Genomic DNA, 19,784 nt, shown 5'->3' with positions numbered 1-19,784 from the left:
TGGTGCCTTTAGGGGTAATTGAGGTAGAAGATTCCACCATAAATTGGGAGATGTAGCAGGATGTGACTTAAACGACATATTGGGTTTCATCAGAGGAATGGGATATTGCAGTAACGGACAATAGAGATTTCCCACCCATGTCCATTTCCATTTCGCAATCATTTATGGGGTGAAATTCTTACTCTTATTACTTTCTCACTCTCTCTTACCTTTCTCTCTTCTGTATTTACAATATTCTACTTTCCAGAAGTCTTATTTACAAATTTTAATAACAAGAGCAGGCTATAACGTTCTGAGTTTAAGCACACTTAATACGATCTGTATTAACAATAAACACCGAATATAAACTTCCATTTTGACTACATAGTGGTCTCGTCCCAAAAACAAAACCGGATAAAATACATGAAGTTTGTATTAAGATATTTTCTGTTCAAGCAATAAACAAAAACTCGAATTCAAATGAGTAATCTCATTCTGGTTTCAATCCAATAGCATTTTTTTAACCCAAAGTACCTATATCAACTCTATCCTACACTACATAAGGCTTTACGTCAATGATAATCCTTCCTCAGCAAAACTACGAAATTTTTGCAGAAAAAAAGCTTACTAGCTTTAGTTTTACTTACACAATTGTTTTATCATTGTCCTACTATTGTTTTATCATTGACACTCGTCGCTTTTAGTTTAAACCCTTGCTTGTCTTATATTTTTAAAAGTCAAATCAGACAGTCACTATTTCTCCTTTAAAGTATCAAAAATATCTCACTCTCTCATTGTGTTTCTGTTTAAGACTTTGTTATAGTAACGGTTTCTTAAAATTTTATATTCTCCACATGTTTTCGATTATAACAACCAATTTTTAATTTAAAATTTATGTCGCCAAACAATTGTAGATTCCATGCCGATTTTAACTTATAAAAATATTTTCTTTCATTATTTTCAGTGGTTTGTTTTAAATAAATAATGAGCACATTGAATGATGCAACATCAAGGAATGTTTCGGAAAAGCAGCATCAGCAAAGAAAAGAAGAAAACACACATGAACAAAAGGTATAAATAACAACCTATTTTATTAGAAATTAAATTTGTAATTTATTTATATATTATTTATTTTAGCACGGCTATGAGAATGCACAACAAAAAGATAAACATAAGAAACGACATGAAAAGAAGAAAAACTCTAATACAACAGCAGCAGCAACAACAGCAACGAATATCGGCGGTGGCAGCAACAGCAGCAGCAGCGGTAGCAGTAGTAGCAGCAGTAACTCCAACAACAGCATCCGCAATTTATCGAATATTACATTAGCAACACAATTTAGTATACAACGTACAGATTCCGATGGTTGTCTACGAATGAAAATTTCTGCCATACGACCTACAACCACAATAACGGCAACGGCAGCAGCAGCAACTAAAGCACCTGTCAGTACGCCAAATATTGTTGTAAATCCTACGGCCTTACAGAAAACGTATTATACAAAATCCAAAAATTTTAAAGACGATAAAACATTATTGAAAAATAACAATAATACGCTCGAAACGTTAAAGGTGAAAATTTCACCAACTCGCAATAAGGCTGAAACGAAAACGGCAAATATGTCTAGTGTCATAGTCAATCCGTTGTCGAAAAATCGCAAAGATATATTGCAATTGCCATTAACAGTGCCAGCGTCAGGTGTTGCTACAACAACAACAGCAACAACAACAATGGCCTGTTTAAGTGATGCTACAGATTCGGGTTGCTCAGAGGCTACTAATACAACAATAGCAACTGTGGGTCAAGAAAAAATATCGAAAAGAAAAATAAAACGTAAAAAAGTACTGCTTAAAGCAAATGAAACGAAAAGAGCTTTAAAAACGTTAAAACCAATAGAAATTGCCCTAGAAAATCCCTTCTCAACAGATTCTGAAGATGAACCTTTGGCGCAAAAGTTATCATTGGTTACTAACGTAGAGGCCATTACACAAAGAGCTCCTAGATTATTGTTAACAGCAATAAATACAAAAAATTTAACTAGCAACTTAAGTACGACGTCCGCTCCTTTAAATTCTACCTTGGGCTCATTGCAGCACGGCAATGAACACATTGGTTTATCGAGCAGTGACAATGAATTGCCTAATGTTCGTGCAGCTATCGAAAGAGTGGTGGGCGAGACTGATGAAGATGATAATTTATCAACTTCAAACTTTCACAAAGCTAAAACGAAGCATTTGCCACAATATCAGTCAACGTTACTGCAAGATTTTATGGAAAAAACTCAAATGCTAGGACAACAACCCCCCAATTCAAGTGATAGTGTTAAGGCGAAGAATTCGTTTATACAAAATGATATTCTGCTACAAACAATCAATACAAACTCCCAGTCTGACAGTATAGCTTCGTCTTCAGCGAGCAATACTAAAAAACGCCGTGGAAGACCTAAAAAACCGGATAAAGAACATGAATTAACCCTTAACTCTATGTCGCCTGTCCATGCAAATAACAAAAACTCGAATATTAATGAATCAGCTGATTCTGGTGTAATATCTACAACCAGTGTTTCAACGCAAAGTACATCACCGCATCCCTGCACTACCTTAGCCTCATCGTCAGCCAATGATAATACTTCATCAACAAATTCACCAAATAAAAACCTGATTAGTACGCCGGAAAAGCACACAACGGAGACTTCATCTACATCTTCCACTAACAAACCAAAAATTGATATTGCCTTACTGGATAAGAGAATGTATGCCACAGAAAGAGTTCTATATCCCCCGCCACGTAATAAGAGAAGACAATCAACGAGCGCCGCTATTGCGAGTGTCAGTGAGAAACAGAAATTAGCACAGGCTCAGCAGCAATCGTCTAAGGATGATATGCAATTGGATCCTGTTTGGCGGAAAATTGATGTTAATCGCAAATTTCGCCGACCCAGTGTGTGCAGCACAACTGGCTATAAAAGTGATGGTGGAGCAGACGAACGGGTGAGGGAACGCTCCAGTAAGTCTACGGTTTGTAGTAAAGTTTTAGCCGCTAAAAGTGGTTATGTCTCGGATTATGGCACATCTTCGTTTCGTTTATCGCGCCACTCCAAACATGCTTCCCATAACTCGGGCTATAAAAGTGATGCCAGCTGCAAGAGTCGCTACAGCACTAAAAGTTGTGCTTCACGTAAATCAAGAGCCAAATCTTGTGGCTATCGCAGTGATTGCAAAGAAAGTGTTTTGGGCACATCGAAATCATCGAAATTTCGTAGAAAACGACGAGCCTCCATTATGCAAAAGTCGATGGGTTCTTTAAAAGACGAACAAGACATTTTGCAATTGGCTGGCCTGTCATTGGGTCAAAGTAGTGAGGAATCGAATGAATATGTATGCAAGCCGTCACTGGAGAAACTGCCTACGACAAGTGCTTCCAAAAAATATGGTGAAATTAATCGTTACATAGCTACTGGCGAATATTTCGGTCGAGGTTCCAGTGGTCAACACAATTCACATAATTCGTTTGCCAGTATCAGCCATAATAATACGCGTATATTTGATGTTGCCACGGATTTACCCCAAACTCCGGCTAAAATAACGCTACTGCAGCGCAAAAACTCCACAACATCAGAATTTGCTCATGATCTATTGCAATTGCCTGGCAGCAATCAAACTGCCAGAAAGATTAAGTCTCGCAGATCTTCTGTGGCTAGTTTTTGCAGTTCTTACTACTCGGCCGGTACCACAAAGCTAAAAAGACGACGCAAGCGTAAAAACTTTCGTTTTCATAATTCTTCCTCTAGTAAAAATTCCGTTATTGATTCAAAACTTTTAACTGAAATAGAAATTCTAACCAATACCTTTTCATCAAGATGTAAAATTCATAGTTCTAGTATTACCGACAAGCTAACTGGAGGCAATTTATCACAAAAAGAAAAACTCATGGCAGAAGCCACAAAATTGCAACAAAGTTTGGCAGCAGCGGCTGCTGCTGCAGCTTCCACCTCTACTGCAAGTACAAGCAAGCGCGACTCTCGAGATAAACGTTCTGTAAAGAAAAGAAAAATATCAGAAAACTTAGATTTCGCCATGCTTTCGGCGAGAGCAGAAAGTAATTCCTTAACGCCGGGATCAAGTTCTGGCCAAGGTAGCTCGTCGAAAAGGAGACACAAAAAAGCCAGTAGTTCCAGCCCCGATGATCATAAATTGCCTTTAAAAAAGCGTCATTATTTGCTAACACCCGGAGAGAAATCCAGCGAAGTAGCTGTGGCCGTGGCAGCAAAATTATTCGCCAACAATGCAGAAGCTTGGGCAGCAGCTGCTGCTGCGGCTAAAAGCACTGCGAATACAAAATCCCAACAGCAGTTTAATGCCAAAACAGCAAAAGCTAATTTAACACCCAAAAAACGACATCTCTTGCAGCAACCTCCCCACACGCTCAATGAGGATTCGAATAGTAATAAAACAGCAAGTACACTTTCACCTCTTAGGGTAACTGTTGGCGATCCCAATTCCATTAGTGGTGGTAAACTTTTAGACATAAGTCCGCAATCCCTTAATAGTCTTAAACAAGTAACAGAAGCTGTTCATAAAAAGAGATCTCGTTTAGAGGGTGTGGTTTCGAAAATTGCCACTACACATGGTGAGGAAATAACGAAATCAAAGACCAATGTTTCTTCCTCTTTACAAATTGAATCGGAATCATCTTCCTGTCCCCCGCCCGGAGTATTTGAACCTTCAGTGGAATTAGAAATACAAATACCTCCCATAACAAAGTATAGCGAAGCCACTTCGAATATAATAACAAAATCCGAGGTTGATTCCCCCCTACTTATGGATTTGAATAAAGGTTTTGCGGATGCTACATCAAAAAGTAGCGGCAATCGTGTTGTGGAAAGTTTGCTCAATAAAACCGGTGGTAATTTGATATTAAGAAGAAAACGAAAAATTAATCGTACTGGTTTTCCTACGAAAAAACGTAAAAAGCGCAAGATAAATGAAAACCTTAATGTAGAAGTCAACGGACAGATTGAACAAACGGCGGACAATACAAACATCAAAGTGATTGGTGTTAAAACTCCAGAAAAACAATGCGATCGTGTGCCACAACAAGGTGAAACTTCACAAACATTTCTCGAACGTAATAACAGAACTCCCAGATTATCAGTAGTAGCACTCGAAAGATTGCAAGAATCTCCCCTAAGTAGTAGAGATAAGACGTCCCCTAAAGAATTACAGCAAAATGCCGAAGCTTTAGCAACACCTAAAACTAGACACACTAGACACGTAACTAAAAGGAAATCGCTAAAAGAAGAAAAGCCAACTGCATTGAAGGAATCGAAAACAATAACAGAAACAGGCAAAAAAGAACAACCACAACAACAGCAGCTGCAGCAGCATGAAGCAGATGACGATGACAAACCTTTGGCTTCTAGAGCCAGACGTACTAAAACGTTAGCTGATATAAAAGACACCAGTAGTAAGTCCTCACCTTCAAGAAAATCTCTCGTCTCGAAAACTGCAAAGTCACTTTTAGAAGCCAACATTAAGTTACCGGCCGGTGTAGATCCTAAAAGCATATTAAGCTGTAAAATAAAACTAAAACGACGAAATTCCATACATCCTCTGGCGGCCAGGAAAAGTCCGGTAACTCTTCCAGACACCCAACCCATTATTACAGAAATTCCCCGCACTGCTGAAGAAATAGAAATGGATGCAAAGGCCAAAAACTGTAATATAGACTATTTGGAACAAGACATTCTACCCATAAGCGAGAGTCAATTAAACAACCTCAATGGTGACACCGAAGCTAGCGATACCAGCGATGAGAAATCATCCACAAACTCTTCAGTTACCAAAAAAATAAAACCTATTAGGAAAACCTATTTACCAGCTGGTTTATTTTCGGATTATTTTAAAGTCAATCAGACAGTCACTAAGAGAAATGCGAATAAAAAAGACAACGAGAAAAAAACAGACCTAGATAAAACCACCACTACAAACTGTACAGAAGTGGTTAATCAAAACAAGGAAATAGAAGTATTTAAGGGACCTCTACTGCCGCCACCACCCTATTGTGAGAAGTATTTGAGACGTACACAATATGATTTCGAATTACCTTACGATATATGGTGGGCTTATAAGAACTCTAAACTACCGAATCGCATTACAGTGCCATCTTGGAATTTCCGTAAAATACGCACCAATATCTATGCAGAGAATGTAAAGCCACCTCCCATAGCGGCAAACGATCATCCCATGTGTAATTGCAAACCCGATGTGGGTTGTGGTGATAATTGTCTTAATCGCATGGTCTACACCGAATGTTCACCTTCAAATTGTCCGACACGTGAAAAGTGTCGCAATCAAAAGATACAAAAACACGATATAGCACCGGGAGTGGAACGTTTCATGACCGAGAATAAGGGTTGGGGTGTACGCACCAAATTGCCCATAGAGAAAGGCACTTACATATTGGAGTATGTGGGTGAAGTTGTTACGGAGCGTGAATTTAAGGATCGCATGGCTACTATCTATTTAAATGATACTCATCATTATTGTCTGCACTTAGATGGTGGTTTAGTTATTGATGGTCAACGCATGGGCAGTGATTGTCGTTTTGTTAATCATTCTTGTGAACCGAATTGTGAAATGCAAAAATGGTCGGTCAACGGTTTGTGTCGTATGGCCTTATTTGCCAAACGTAAAATAGCTGAGGGAGAAGAACTTACTTATGATTATAATTTTTCACTATTCAATCCTTCGGAAGGTCAACCTTGTCGCTGTAATACACCAAATTGTCGTGGTGTGATTGGTGGTAAAACACAGAGAGTTAAACCATTACCTATGGAGGCCAAGGTAAGTGTATAATCCATCTATATATGTATCGCTATAATAGCATAACCACTATAACATTCCCGAACTTGAACAGTAATATGTATTGTAGAGTATTAAGTACTCTACTCATATGCAAATATAACTATATAAATATAGGATATTTGATAGGGGTTCAATTAGGGCTTTTATTAGTGTGCATGAAACAAAATCATAATAAACTTCTGTGACACTTCAGAACACCCCCATCTGCTTTCTAGATGGAGACATAGCGAAATCTATGTTACCTCTGTTGATGACAGCACGCGTGAATTGGATCTTAGCCACTTCACCGAGGGTCGGTGAAATGGCTAGCCCGCTTTAGCGTCGGAGCTCCGTTGTAGAAAGGCTCTTCTTGCCGGTGTGACGTGCCTAGGGGTCTTACTATTTCGGACGTTTTATCCCGGGCAACCCTGAAGATTAGCCTCCTCCTCATAACATTGCCTTTTAGGTGCATCTTTAGACTCTTCTCCAGAATGGCCAATTTTTCCTTAGCCCGCTAAAGCGACGGAGCTCCGTTGTAGGAATGCCCTTCTTACTATTTCTGGCGTTTTGTCCCGGGCAACCCTGAAGATTAGTATTCTTCTTAGAACGTTGCCGTTTAGGTGCATCTTTAGACTCTTCTCCAGAACGGACAATTTTTCCTTAGCCCTTTCTATAGAGGTCTTGTCCTCGTTATTTAGCGACTCAACTGGCTAGAACGGCGGAGCTCCGTTGTATGAAGGCCCTTCTTGCCGGTGTGACGTGCGTAGGGTCTTACTATTTGCCGTAGTGGCATTGGGTGATGTCGTTTGAGAACCCGAAAACTTGTTCGCAGTTCCCTTGTGCATAACCGGCACTGGGGTTGCTACCTTGGCTTTTGTGGTCTTGGTATTCCCTAAAACATGGGGTTTTATCTGAGGTACTTGGGGTGACATATAGAGGTACCTCGCTACTTATTTTGCTGCATCCAGCTATGGAGCCAGATGCTGTTTTGCGACTACTGTATCCAGGCTTCCATAAATCCGCAGACGCTATTGTTTTGGGTTTGGCGCCGGTAGCATTCAGACTAGCCCGACCCGGTGTCTCCGCCGGACTAACTTGGGTGGCAGTAGCATAGGACTCACCACAGGCGGTCACCTTCGCTGTGGGGGTATGGTCTTCGGAGATTGTTAGGCCCCTTAACGGATACGTAGGGCACGATTTTTTGTCGGACATTGGACATTAAAACGGTGTGCATTTTATACTTGCTGAAAAGTGTATGATTCTGCATGTGATGTGCTTGCAGACCACCAAGCCGCCCAAGTGTATGATTCTGCATGTGATGTGCTTGCAGACCACCAAGCCGCCCAAGTCTATGATTCTGCATGTGATGTGCTTGCAGACCACCAAGCCGCCCAATGTGTGTACAGACTCATCATTACCCCCCCTCTGGCATGGGTAGCTCTACCAGCACGGTCTGCATGGGTCTTCACACATAAACCTTCACATCCCGTCATGATGACTACCCGTCGTAAAGGACTGATTAAATTGGGTCTAAATGATTTCAAAACCAATCATGCGAACGTCTTCTAAGGCTGCAGATTGATCAAGAATGTAATCGATTGTTTCCTCCTGGTGTTTTCCCTGAATGCATCTACAGAAATCTTCTTGTATAGTTCTCCATTTAACAGTGCCGATAAAACCAGCAATTAATATGCTTGATGTACCTTCCTTGTCCACATTAGTCATATTCTCCTGCTACAAGTCGGCTCCTTGTTTATAGACGGCTGGTCTTATTAACGTGTGCACACTTTGAATGCGGAATTCCGCAAAATATTAGCTATACAGTTTCACGGACTAGTATTGGTGTAGACAATGCACCTGTTAGGAATTTAATTGCTATTTGACTATATAGCTGACATTTCAGACTGTTATGTTAAAATACATATATTTTGACCTCGAATTCAGGCATGAAAATACCACCTGTTATTTGTAGATCTTTAGGTGGAAGTCCGATAAATGTGTTGCGGAAATGCAAATTTTGTACAGGACTAGGAAAAAAATTCCGCGTTTTTTACATTAACATTATTGAAACCTTATAAGTAAATATTAAAACATAATCTAATTTAATTTATTCCTTATTTAGCCTGCAAATGATACCCCAACGAAAGATGATCAAAAGGGACGTCAACGCAAACGTAAAGCTCGTAAAAATACCCAGCGTCAAACAACTAAAGATGTAGCAACTCCAACACGCATGCAACCGTTGTCGGAAAAAGAAAAGAAACTTATCAAACAGTATTCGATCTTTTTGGTAAGAAACTTTGAGAAAATACGAGCCAGAAAGGCGAAACGTAAAGCAAATGCAAAGGCAGGCAGTGAAACTCCTAAACCACAAACTCCCACAAATATTGCAACAACATTGACAGTCACATCTAGCGCAGGAACAACACCAGCAGCCATTACACAAAGACGGCCTTCAACACCAGCATCTTTGGTCGCACAAATTTCAGCCCTTTGTACAGCAAGAAATATAAAAACTCGAGGTCTTACTTTAGCCGTACATGATCCGGAAGTAGAAAAAATGGCTAAAATGGCCAAAATCTTAAGGGATATTTGTACAAATCTGGAACAAATTAAAAATCCACAGAATGAACAACAATCACTGGTCACGATATTAAGCAATCCAGCACCATCAACTGCTGGCACAAATAAAAAGAAAAAAGCTTCCTTAAAGGTCCAGCAAAAACAAGAGGCCACAGATTTCAAAACCATACAAAATAACATTGAACAGGGTTATTATAAGCTACCGGCCGAGTTCAATACTCATATGCAGAAATTATTTGAAGAGGCTAAAGTAGTGTTTGGCAAAAAAGAAGTGGAAAAACTTAATTTAATACAACTTTTGGAAAAAGCCTTTATCGAGGAGAAACATAAACACTATACAGCACTCTTGGAACTGCTACAAGATGAAAATCTACTAAAAGATTTTGAAGATAGCACGCAAAAAGCTTTAGCAATAAATACTCACAAAAAGGAGGCAGTAGAAAACAGTTCAACTTCCAATTCCCCCATACCATTAGCGAACAACATAGCAGTTAACTCCTCGAATGAAGATATAATACGTTGTATCTGTGGTCTCTTCAGAGATGAAGGTTTAATGATACAATGTGCCCGCTGTATGGTATGGCAACATACCGAATGCACTAAAGCCGATGTTAATGCCGAAAACTATCTTTGCGAACAGTGTGAACCACGTGAGGTAGATCGTGAAATACCTTTAGACGATTACACCGAGGAGGGTTATCGTTATTATTTAACATTAATGCGTGGCAGCTCGCTGCAAGTGCGTCAAGGTGATGCAGTTTATGTTTTGCGTGACATACCAGTCAAAGATGCCACTGGAAATGTGGTGCCTTCGAAAAAACATACATACGAAACTATAGGTGATGTTGATTACAATGAATGTGACATCTTTCGTGTGGAACGTTTGTGGAAGGATGATGATGGTAAACGTTTTATATTCGGTCATCATTTCTTGCGACCACACGAAACATTCCACGAACCATCACGTAAATTCTATCCAAATGAAGTGGTACGTGTACCACTTTATGAAGTTGTACCCATTGATTTGGTAATGGGTCGCTGTTGGGTACTTGATCGTACCACCTTCTGTAAAGGTCGTCCCATTGAGTGCAACGATGAAACACATTGTTTCATTTGTGAGTTGAGAGTGGACAAATCGGCGCGTTTCTTTTCGAAAGCTAAAACAAATCATCCGACTTGTACAAAGAGCTATGCATTCCGTAAATTTAATGAAAAATTAAAGATATCTAAAACGTATGCGGTAAGTGTGAATTGAATTAAGTATTATAGCAAGTAAGAAATTGTAAATGTGCATGAACGATCAAAAGATAATGATATACATCAGTGAATTTCGTAAAACAAATTTTGGGAAAAATCTAAAGGATTTGGATCGAAAGATTTGTGAGAATGATTTTTATTTATTTTAAACTTTTTATATGCTTTTAACACAAGATTTATTCGCAATAAATAGGTTTTCAGAAAGGGTCTCCTTTATGGGGAGTTATTGCAATGAACTTACTAAGAAAGGCTTAATGTTAAGAGGTTCTGCTATTGATCCTTTCTCTTCTATATAATATATTTTAAGGGCACTTCACACGATCGCACTTTACGTACTTAAAGTCTAGTGAAAAAGTAAAATGAAACTCCATCCGTTTAAAAAAAAAAGAGAGAATAATATTCGTATGATTTATCTCTTTTGTGTTTACAAAGTTTGTTTAAATTAATAAAAAAAGTAAGATGGAAACAGCTGTTTCACTTTTTTTACATCCCTGGTCTAATGCTTCAACTTGCGTTTAGACGACTCTTCTACACAAAATTTTGACAGACTATATTACTTGTGTGATCGTGTAAAGCCGGCTTTAAACGTATAATATTGTTCAGAAAAATGAATTGAAACGGCACGAAGACCTTGCTGTATAACGTCACTTATTGGTGTCTTGTCATTTGGTGGTAATTACTATTTCAATGAAGCAGAAGATCTGGGAAAACTACGGGCATAAATATTGGCACAATTAAGCTTTCATGTTATAGACGATCTATCAAATGTGAGCGTAGAACATACATTAACACATCAATTGAAATTGAATCAAATTTTGTCTATTACTCCTCATTTTCTGTCCTTCTCTTATACATACTTCCTCACATCTGCTTCTCTATTAATTGAGATAAATTTGTAAAATTTTCTCTTAGTGACGTCACGAAGAGACCTTTTGAACACAAACGTTATATATTAGGTTGAAAGGGCAATCTCTAGCTTCTGTTTTTCTGTCCTTCTCGTATCCTTCTTCACATCTTCTATTCTATTTATTGAGATGAAAATTTTTCTTCTACAGTACTCATTATATTTAAGATGTCATCTTCTGTCATGTTACTGTCTTTTTTTGATCATATTTAAAAGGAAAATTTAAATATGATCACAAAAGAGAGTAACATGGTGAGGCTCTGTCTGACTAATAATAGCATTTAAAACTTCTTTCTACTGAAAAATATAAGCTTGTCTAAGCGCTTATAATGAGGGTAAATAGGAGGGTAGATCTGACGGATGATTACATTGATGTACCATTGTTGGATATTTTTACAATAATGTATAAGAACTCGGTCTGGTGCGGTGATCCAATTGTCGTGGGAACGCTTACGAATTGTAATGTGCCGTTCAGTAGTATGAGGAAATGGATCTGTCTTTTGACGGGGAACATGACACCACTGTCATGTATGTTCATGGTCAAAAGCAGATCCATTTCGCCAAATTTCTGTACGACACTGAACTCTCCAAATGTGACTTGTGACAGTAACTCGTCAACATTATAGTTCGTAAGCGTTCCCACAACAATTAGATCATCTCTCCGTAACGACCCGAGTCTCAATCGTTCAAAGATTGTCAATTCAGCAACAGCTGTATCAACCGGAAGTTTTTTCCACAGGAAAGAATATCCAGTTGCAGTTAACCGGTTACAACAACAGTCCGTGAGAATATGTCTCTCATGCTGTAAGATCCTGGCATAGGCATCAGTCAGTGTGAGCCATCCGTCTACAGATACGCACTTTACACCACTATTCTCAAAATTGAAGTCCCTGAAAGTTGCAGTGTCTACTTTTACTACACTTTCATCACGCTCTCCGTTAGTTCAGTCCTCCTTGTTTTATAACTTTGTTTCAACGATTGTGCACGTTCGGACGGACTATCCACCTAGTGACATCGTACGCGAACTGATCAACTAACTTACAACAGCGTTTTACCCTGACGCTGTTGACGCTGAATATGTCTCTCATGCTGTAAGATCCTGGCATAGATATAAGTCACTATGCCATTCGTCTACAGATACGTGAGTTTTACCACTTTTACTACACTTTCGTTACTCTGGCCGTTAGTTCTGTCCTCCTTTTTTTATAACTTTATTTCAACGATTGTTCACGTTCGAACGGACCATCGACCTAGTGACATCGTACATGAACTTAGCAACTAACTTACAACAGCGCTTTACCCGGACGCTGAGGGGAGCTGTTAACAACTAATTTATTTATGAACTAATTAGCCATACAGGCCCATGGCACTGCTAGCTGCGTAACAACACTTTTCGAACATAAGCTCGAATTTTCGAGAAAATAATTGCGAATATTAGATTTAGTTTAATTAAATTTTCACAAACTTTTATCTTAACTCACTAACTATTTACAAAAAAAAAACTCCAAAATTATTTGTTTTTCTATTAAAAAAATCCCTTTTTTTCCTACAGCCTCACGATGTTGATCCCTCTATGTTGAAACCGAAAAAGCAAAAGACTGATAGTGAAAATCAAACAACAACAACAACTCCCACTGCAACAACACCATTACTAAATTCAAACGCAGCAAGTGGTTCAGTAAACTCCAGACAAGAACTAAACAAAACACCACAGAGTTTAAACAAGAAAAGGCAAGGAAGTAAAAGTCCCGCCACTATAACTCCAACACAAAATCAAGCCTTGGAAAACCACAGTGCACCAGCACCAATGGTAAGTTTACATGAAATATTTTTTTGAAACAACTTTTACTCTACTTATTTTTTTTCTCCTTTTGCACAGACTGTCAAAGAAAAACGTTTGCACTTGGAAAATGTTTTAAAAACTATAAAATCTATACGTACAACCAACCAGGAGCCACCTTTAGATCTAACCTATTTATTAACCGGACGTGGTGCCAGACAACGTAAAACTCTAACGTCTTCAGCAAATTCCAATTAATGAAAAAAAATCAAATCAAATCAAATGTATGTGCATGTGTATTAATTACGGGGACTTTTAACTAAAACTGTAAAATATTATATAATTATAAATTATACAATAGTTAAAAACATATTTGTAAATTTAACAGAAAAAAAAACAAGAAAATTTTTTTGTAAAATATATTTTTGTAATATATTATTAACTAACTCTTTAACTTAATTCCTTAAGCCCTAAGAATTACTAAAACAAAATAATACTAATATTTAAAAGAAAAAATACATACAATACACGCTTCTAAATGATTTTAAATTTAAAAACAAAATGAAAATTTACCTTAAATGTTTACATAATTATTATGTATCAAAAGAAAAAAAGAAAAAAAAAGAAACAAAGTGGTAAAAAAAAAGAAGAAAATAACAATAGTTATTAAACTACTTTTATAGTAAATATAATTGTATTTTTTTTTAAATTATTAATCTTTTAACATTAAGCCTAACAATAACTAAGTAACAAAACTGCACTTGTAACAAAAAGATTATGTTTAAAAAGAAATCAAGGAAAAGAGAAAAGAAAACTTTTTTTTTAAAAGTCTTATTATGTAAAGTATTTTAGATATTTTTCATGCTAAAAAGCCTGAAAAAATTTAATTTTTAAAAGCCTTGTTATACATTTTTATACAATATTTTTGATTTTTTCATTTATAACTGAACTAATCCATCAACATAACCTTAAAAACACACATACATTTACATAAATAGTTTGTACACAATTTAGTGTTTTTGTTTTAAACAAATTATTTAGCAATTATTTTTTAATATTATACATTTATATATATTGTGCTTATTTATTATTATTAATAATATTATATTCATTTATTTAATTAATTTTACATTTTTAAAAAATTGTTTAATTTGCTATTATTGTAACAATTTATAGACAATTATTTCGCTTTTATTCTAACAATTTTCCCACAATTGTTTAATATTTTATGCTATTTTTTCAATATTTAGAATTTATTATTTATTTTTTTCTTCTTCTTGTTTTTTCTATGAAATTATTTGAAATCCCTTTTCCCCCCGCAGTTGTTTAAGTTTAATTTAAATCTACTGTTGTGTTATTACTGTTTTTTTATAATTGAAAAAAAATCAACTCTGTTTTTATTCTGAATATTTTTTTCTAGTTTTAATTTTTTTTGTAACTACTTAACTAATTTTAAGTAGCACATTTTTTTCTAATAAAATTGCAAAACTTGGTTTAATGCATCATTGTTAATTTTTTTTAAATACTAAAACAAATATCGTTTTAATTAATATAATTTTTTTTCAATATTGTTTTTATAAAAATAAAAAAACATATATTTTTTCTACAAAAAAAATATCTTATTTTAAAATTGTTTTATTTGAGAAAAACAAGGAAATCTGTATAATGCATCAATGGGTAAATGATAGCAGATTGTTTTTTTAAAACCCCAAAACAGCTAATTGGAGGAGTGTTTTACATCAATGTCCAGGCCTAAAATCCATTGTACAGAGTGAAGTGGGGTTGGCTGAGTAGTTGAATATGTGGTGGGTGTCATGAGGAACCTGAACATTCGTTGGGGACGGCATTGAGACTGTTGCTCCATCCCGATCTTAGTTGTGCCAGACTGTTGCTCCATCCCGATCTTTGTTGTGCCATACTGTTGCTCCATCCCGATCTTAGTTGTGCCAGAACTACACTTGCTTTCACGACTCTGACCACATGCAGGACATTCGTTGGGGACGGCATTAAGACTGTTGCTCGATCCCGATCTTAGTTGTGCCAGAACTACTCTTGTTTTCCGCGGCAGGGTTTCTTCCATGTCTGCTATGGGCGGCCTCCAAGTACAACATTCATGCAGTATTCGGCGACCGCGGAATTTATGGGGAATTATGAATGTCGTTCAAAGCTGACGAATACGAGGACTGATCCAGTGGATACTGCACATATCTGCATATGTTTTCCTCGTATATACGAAGATCCTTTCTGACATGCCTCGGGGGAGTATCCAACTGTGTGATGTTAAAATTGTGATTCCTCCAATGACATCCCAGCAGAAACAATTTGGTCAACATATCTAACGGTAACACAATTCCTTATTTTTAAACCAAACATTTTTTTTACAACCTACTACATATTTAATATAATACACTTTTAGGCAACTCTACAAATAGTTTTTAGCTTGCAATGCTGTCACAGAAACATTTCATTAAGTTGATAGCAGAGGTCTATAAAGTAGCAGGGACTATCCGCTGAAGATTTTCCATCATAATGAATGCCAGTACTTATTATATAGAATCAGTTATTTATTAATATAAATATTTAATTAATTATTTAAAGACATTTTAAAAATTTTGCCGGCAATAAGCAGGCGGCGTATGACTGTTTTGTATGCGTCGAGGTTTTCCGTGTCAACCGCCGCCGAAGTTAATATTTGCCGCCGCAGATTTTTGATTGACAGTTGACGTATTGTTGCCTGGTTGTGTGAATGTGTGCTGCTTGTTGGATTAATTTTTTGTACGATAGAAATTTTGTGAAAAAATTTTAATACACATTTTTCCAACAATATTCAATAAAATACTCAAGGAAGTCTTTAAAATCACAAGATTTCGGAAAATCAAACAAAAAAGAACAAATCCATACAAGATTTTTTTTTATTAGAGACACACACGTCATCTGCCAAAAGCAACTAGTGAGAGCGAGTGGAAGTGGTGATACACATTGTGAAAATAGAAAACACTATATTAGTAAAGGCTAGATCGGTCAACTGAAATAAGCACATTGTTGGAAAGAAGAAAACTAAATAACAATGAGCCAATTAACGGAGTTACTGAGGAAGGAATTTCCGGCCATGGACAATGAGCTTAAGGAATATGTCGAAGGTGTGCTAGCCGGCAGTTTAGATGATTTTGAGAGTTGTGATGACATCTACGATGCTGTGGGTGATATTTTGCAAAGTATCAGCATAGAAAAGACCGAAGATAATATACGTGATTTATGCACACAATTCTATAACATCATCAAGGTTGACAGCAAATCAGTAGAACAAAAAGTGTTAAATGCACCTGTCAACATTGCCGACATGGCAAAAGATATGGAAACGGTTGATAAAGATATGCATAGTATATGGCTGGTAAATAAGGATAACTCTAATGTAAGTATATTGTGTTATAAAGTGTTTTGGTATGTTAAAGTTTTCATATTTTATTGCAGAAAGTTGACACCAAAAAATTGGTTAAAGCCGAGGCTAAACTGCAACAAAAGCAAGAAAAACGTCAAGATGCAGTTAAGGCACCGGCGGCACCTGTTAAACTGCAGCAAGCCACAGCTTCTCAGGTTACAAATAAAAAAGCAACCAAAATGGATGCCAAAGGTACAAATCGTTCAATGGATATTAAAATTGAAAATTTCGATTTAGCTTTTGGTGAAAAGTAAGTAAAAACATATTTTCTTTAAAGCCTAAAGAGCTGAAAGATAAACGATAAATGTTAATGATTTGCGCTTAATTTACAGAGTTCTGCTACAAAATGCCAATATCCTCTTGTCATTTGGCCGACGTTATGGTCTAGTGGGTCGCAATGGTTTAGGTAAAACTACTCTACTACGTATGATATCGGAACGTCAACTACAAATACCCTCACACATCTCGGTCCTGCATGTGGAACAGGAAGTAGTGGGTGATGATACACCGGCCGTTGACAGTGTACTTGAATGTGACTTTGAGCGCACTCGTCTCTTAACACGTGAAAAAGAAATCATGGCTCTATTAAATAGCGGCACACAAGATGCTGCTCTTAGCAACGAACTAAGTGAAATCTATGCCCAACTACAAAATATCGAGGCAGATAAAGCGGTAGCTCGTGCTTCGGTAATTCTCAAAGGTTTAGGTTTCGATACCGATATGCAATCGAGACCGACAAAATCATTTTCCGGCGGTTGGCGTATGCGTTTGGCTTTGGCACGAGCTCTCTTCTCAAAACCCGATTTGTTGTTACTTGATGAACCTACTAACATGTTGGATATTAAAGCTATTATATGGTTAGAAAACTATTTACAATCCTGGCCCACCACTATACTGGTAGTATCTCACGATCGTAACTTTTTAGATACCGTACCAACGGATATAATACATTTACATTCCCAGCAATTAGAGGCTTACAAGTGAGTTATTTTCTCTATAAATTAAAAGTATTTTTACTAATGGTATCTTTCTTTGGCTAGGGGCAACTATGAACAATTTGAAAAGACTAAAAATGAAAAACTTAAAGCTCAACGCCGTGAGTATGAGGCGCAAATGGCTCATCGTGCTCATGTTCAAGAGTTTATTGATCGTTTCCGTTATAATGCCAATCGTGCGGCTTCAGTACAATCGAAAATTAAAATGTTGGAAAAACTGTAAGTACAGACAATACATCCATCATTATCTAGCAAAGACATAAACCTTAAGAAATATTTTAAAAGTTAACAGACAGAAATTCGTAAATGAGTTAACAGCATTACATATGTTAAAGCTTTAGAACAGAAATTTGTATAACAGAACTTTGAAAGTATTATAACACAATCACAAGAACGTTTATTCGAATTAAATTTTTGATTTTTTAGACCCGAATTGAAACCAGTTGAGAAGGAAGTCGAAGCTAAACTTAAATTCCCTGATGTAGAACCCTTGAATCCACCAGTTTTGGCCATATCGGATATTGAATTTAGATATGATCCAAAAGATCCTTTGCCGGTATTTAAAAATGTTAATCTTTCGGCCAATTCAGATTCTCGTATTTGTATTGTAAGTTTTTAGAAATTTGTCTAAAATTTAAATGTAAACAAATTATATTTTTTAACACAAAAAAGGTGGGTGAAAACGGTGCCGGTAAATCTACTCTTCTAAAAATAATTGTGGGTCAATTGACTACACCTTTGGGCAATATTGTGCTGCATCGCAGTTTACGCATTGGTTACTTTGCCCAGCATCATGTAGATCACTTGAATATGAATTTAACCTGTGTGGGAGTTTTAGCTGAAAACTTCCCCGGACGGCCAGATGAAGAATATCGTCGTCAATTGGGTAGTTTTGGTATATCGGGTCCTTTAGCTTTACAAAGTCTAGCTAGTTTATCTGGAGGTCAAAAATCACGTGTAGCTTTAGCTAAAATGTGCATGGGTAAGTTAAAATAATCTTTAGATTAAAAACAAAATTAAATTTTAATAAAAAACTCTTTTTCTAGCTGAACCCAATTTCCTGGTACTTGATGAACCTACAAATCATTTAGATATAGAAACTATAGATGCCTTGGGTAGGGCCATCAATGCATTTAAGGTAATTTCTACAACAACAAAAACAACCTGTCAATATAAATATTTGTTATTCTTTCATTTGCAGGGTGGTTGCATTTTAGTTTCTCACGACGAACGTTTAATCAAAGTTGTTTGCAAAGAATTGTGGGTTTGTGGCAATCGTACTGTACGCGCTATTGAAGGTGGTTTAGACGAATACAAATGTGAAGTTTACAGAGAAATTGAAGCCAATAATAGTTAATTTACTCAATTGTGATTTTGTTTAATTTTTCTAAATACATATTTACATACATTTAAATATTTAACAAAAACAAAACACTCAACTAAAACACATAAAAAAATAGTTACAAAATACATAAATATATATAGAGAGAAAAGGGAACATCCTATTTAAATATTACCATTATTATGTTTTATCAACACACATGAGGATATTTATACAAACAATTTATTTATACAATAAATGGCCTCCCACAAAAACAACATAGAAAGAATTTATAATTTAAACAAATAAATAAAACAAAAAGTTATCAGTTGCACTATTGTAACTAAAATATTTATAAATAACGTGTATTTATAAAATATTTTTAATAAAACAAAAAAATATATAACTATAAAATAAATGAAGAAAAATCGAAAATATTTAGAAAAACAATTATAAATGTATTAAAAATGTGTTTTTTTATTTCAATAATAATGAGAATGTAAAAAATCGACGGACTACTTTTTACTACTGCATTTACCTCAATTAGGTTTTTCTTAAAAAAAAAATCATATTACATTTACAATTGTCTTCTTCTTTTTTGTAAAACATGCATTGTTTTGATAACAAACAATGACGAATTCTGTTGTTTTGTATGGCAACACTGCGAAATTTAATCTTGT

The 19,784-nt window shown here is 36.2% G+C and overlaps 2 protein-coding genes across 2 annotated transcripts; both read left to right on the top strand.

The window, feature by feature from the left end:
• The first annotated feature begins 948 nt into the window (after nt 1-948).
• LOC111685903 (histone-lysine N-methyltransferase ash1) lies at nt 949-14,141 on the top strand. Its single transcript, XM_023448178.2, has 5 exons — nt 949-1,050; nt 1,117-6,825; nt 8,948-10,648; nt 13,122-13,379; nt 13,449-14,141. Exons 1-5 carry the CDS (start codon nt 964-966, stop codon nt 13,605-13,607), a joined length of 7,914 nt encoding a protein of 2,637 aa, XP_023303946.2. The 5' UTR covers nt 949-963; the 3' UTR covers nt 13,608-14,141.
• A 1,936-nt stretch (nt 14,142-16,077) lies between these two features.
• LOC111685899 (ATP-binding cassette sub-family F member 3) lies at nt 16,078-19,379 on the top strand. Its single transcript, XM_023448176.2, has 8 exons — nt 16,078-16,761; nt 16,821-17,038; nt 17,121-17,768; nt 17,829-18,002; nt 18,210-18,390; nt 18,456-18,765; nt 18,830-18,921; nt 18,985-19,379. The coding sequence occupies exons 1-8, from the start codon at nt 16,417-16,419 to the stop codon at nt 19,138-19,140; spliced, it is 2,124 nt and encodes a 707-aa protein (XP_023303944.1). The 5' UTR covers nt 16,078-16,416; the 3' UTR covers nt 19,141-19,379.
• Nucleotides 19,380-19,784: the final 405 nt, after the last annotated feature.

Source organism: Lucilia cuprina, chromosome 5 (genome assembly GCF_022045245.1).
Source record: "Lucilia cuprina isolate Lc7/37 chromosome 5, ASM2204524v1, whole genome shotgun sequence".
NCBI lineage: Eukaryota > Metazoa > Arthropoda > Insecta > Diptera > Calliphoridae > Lucilia > Lucilia cuprina.
The sequence above is the reverse complement of the archived record's forward strand: the minus strand, read 5'-3'. Positions and strand labels throughout refer to the sequence as shown.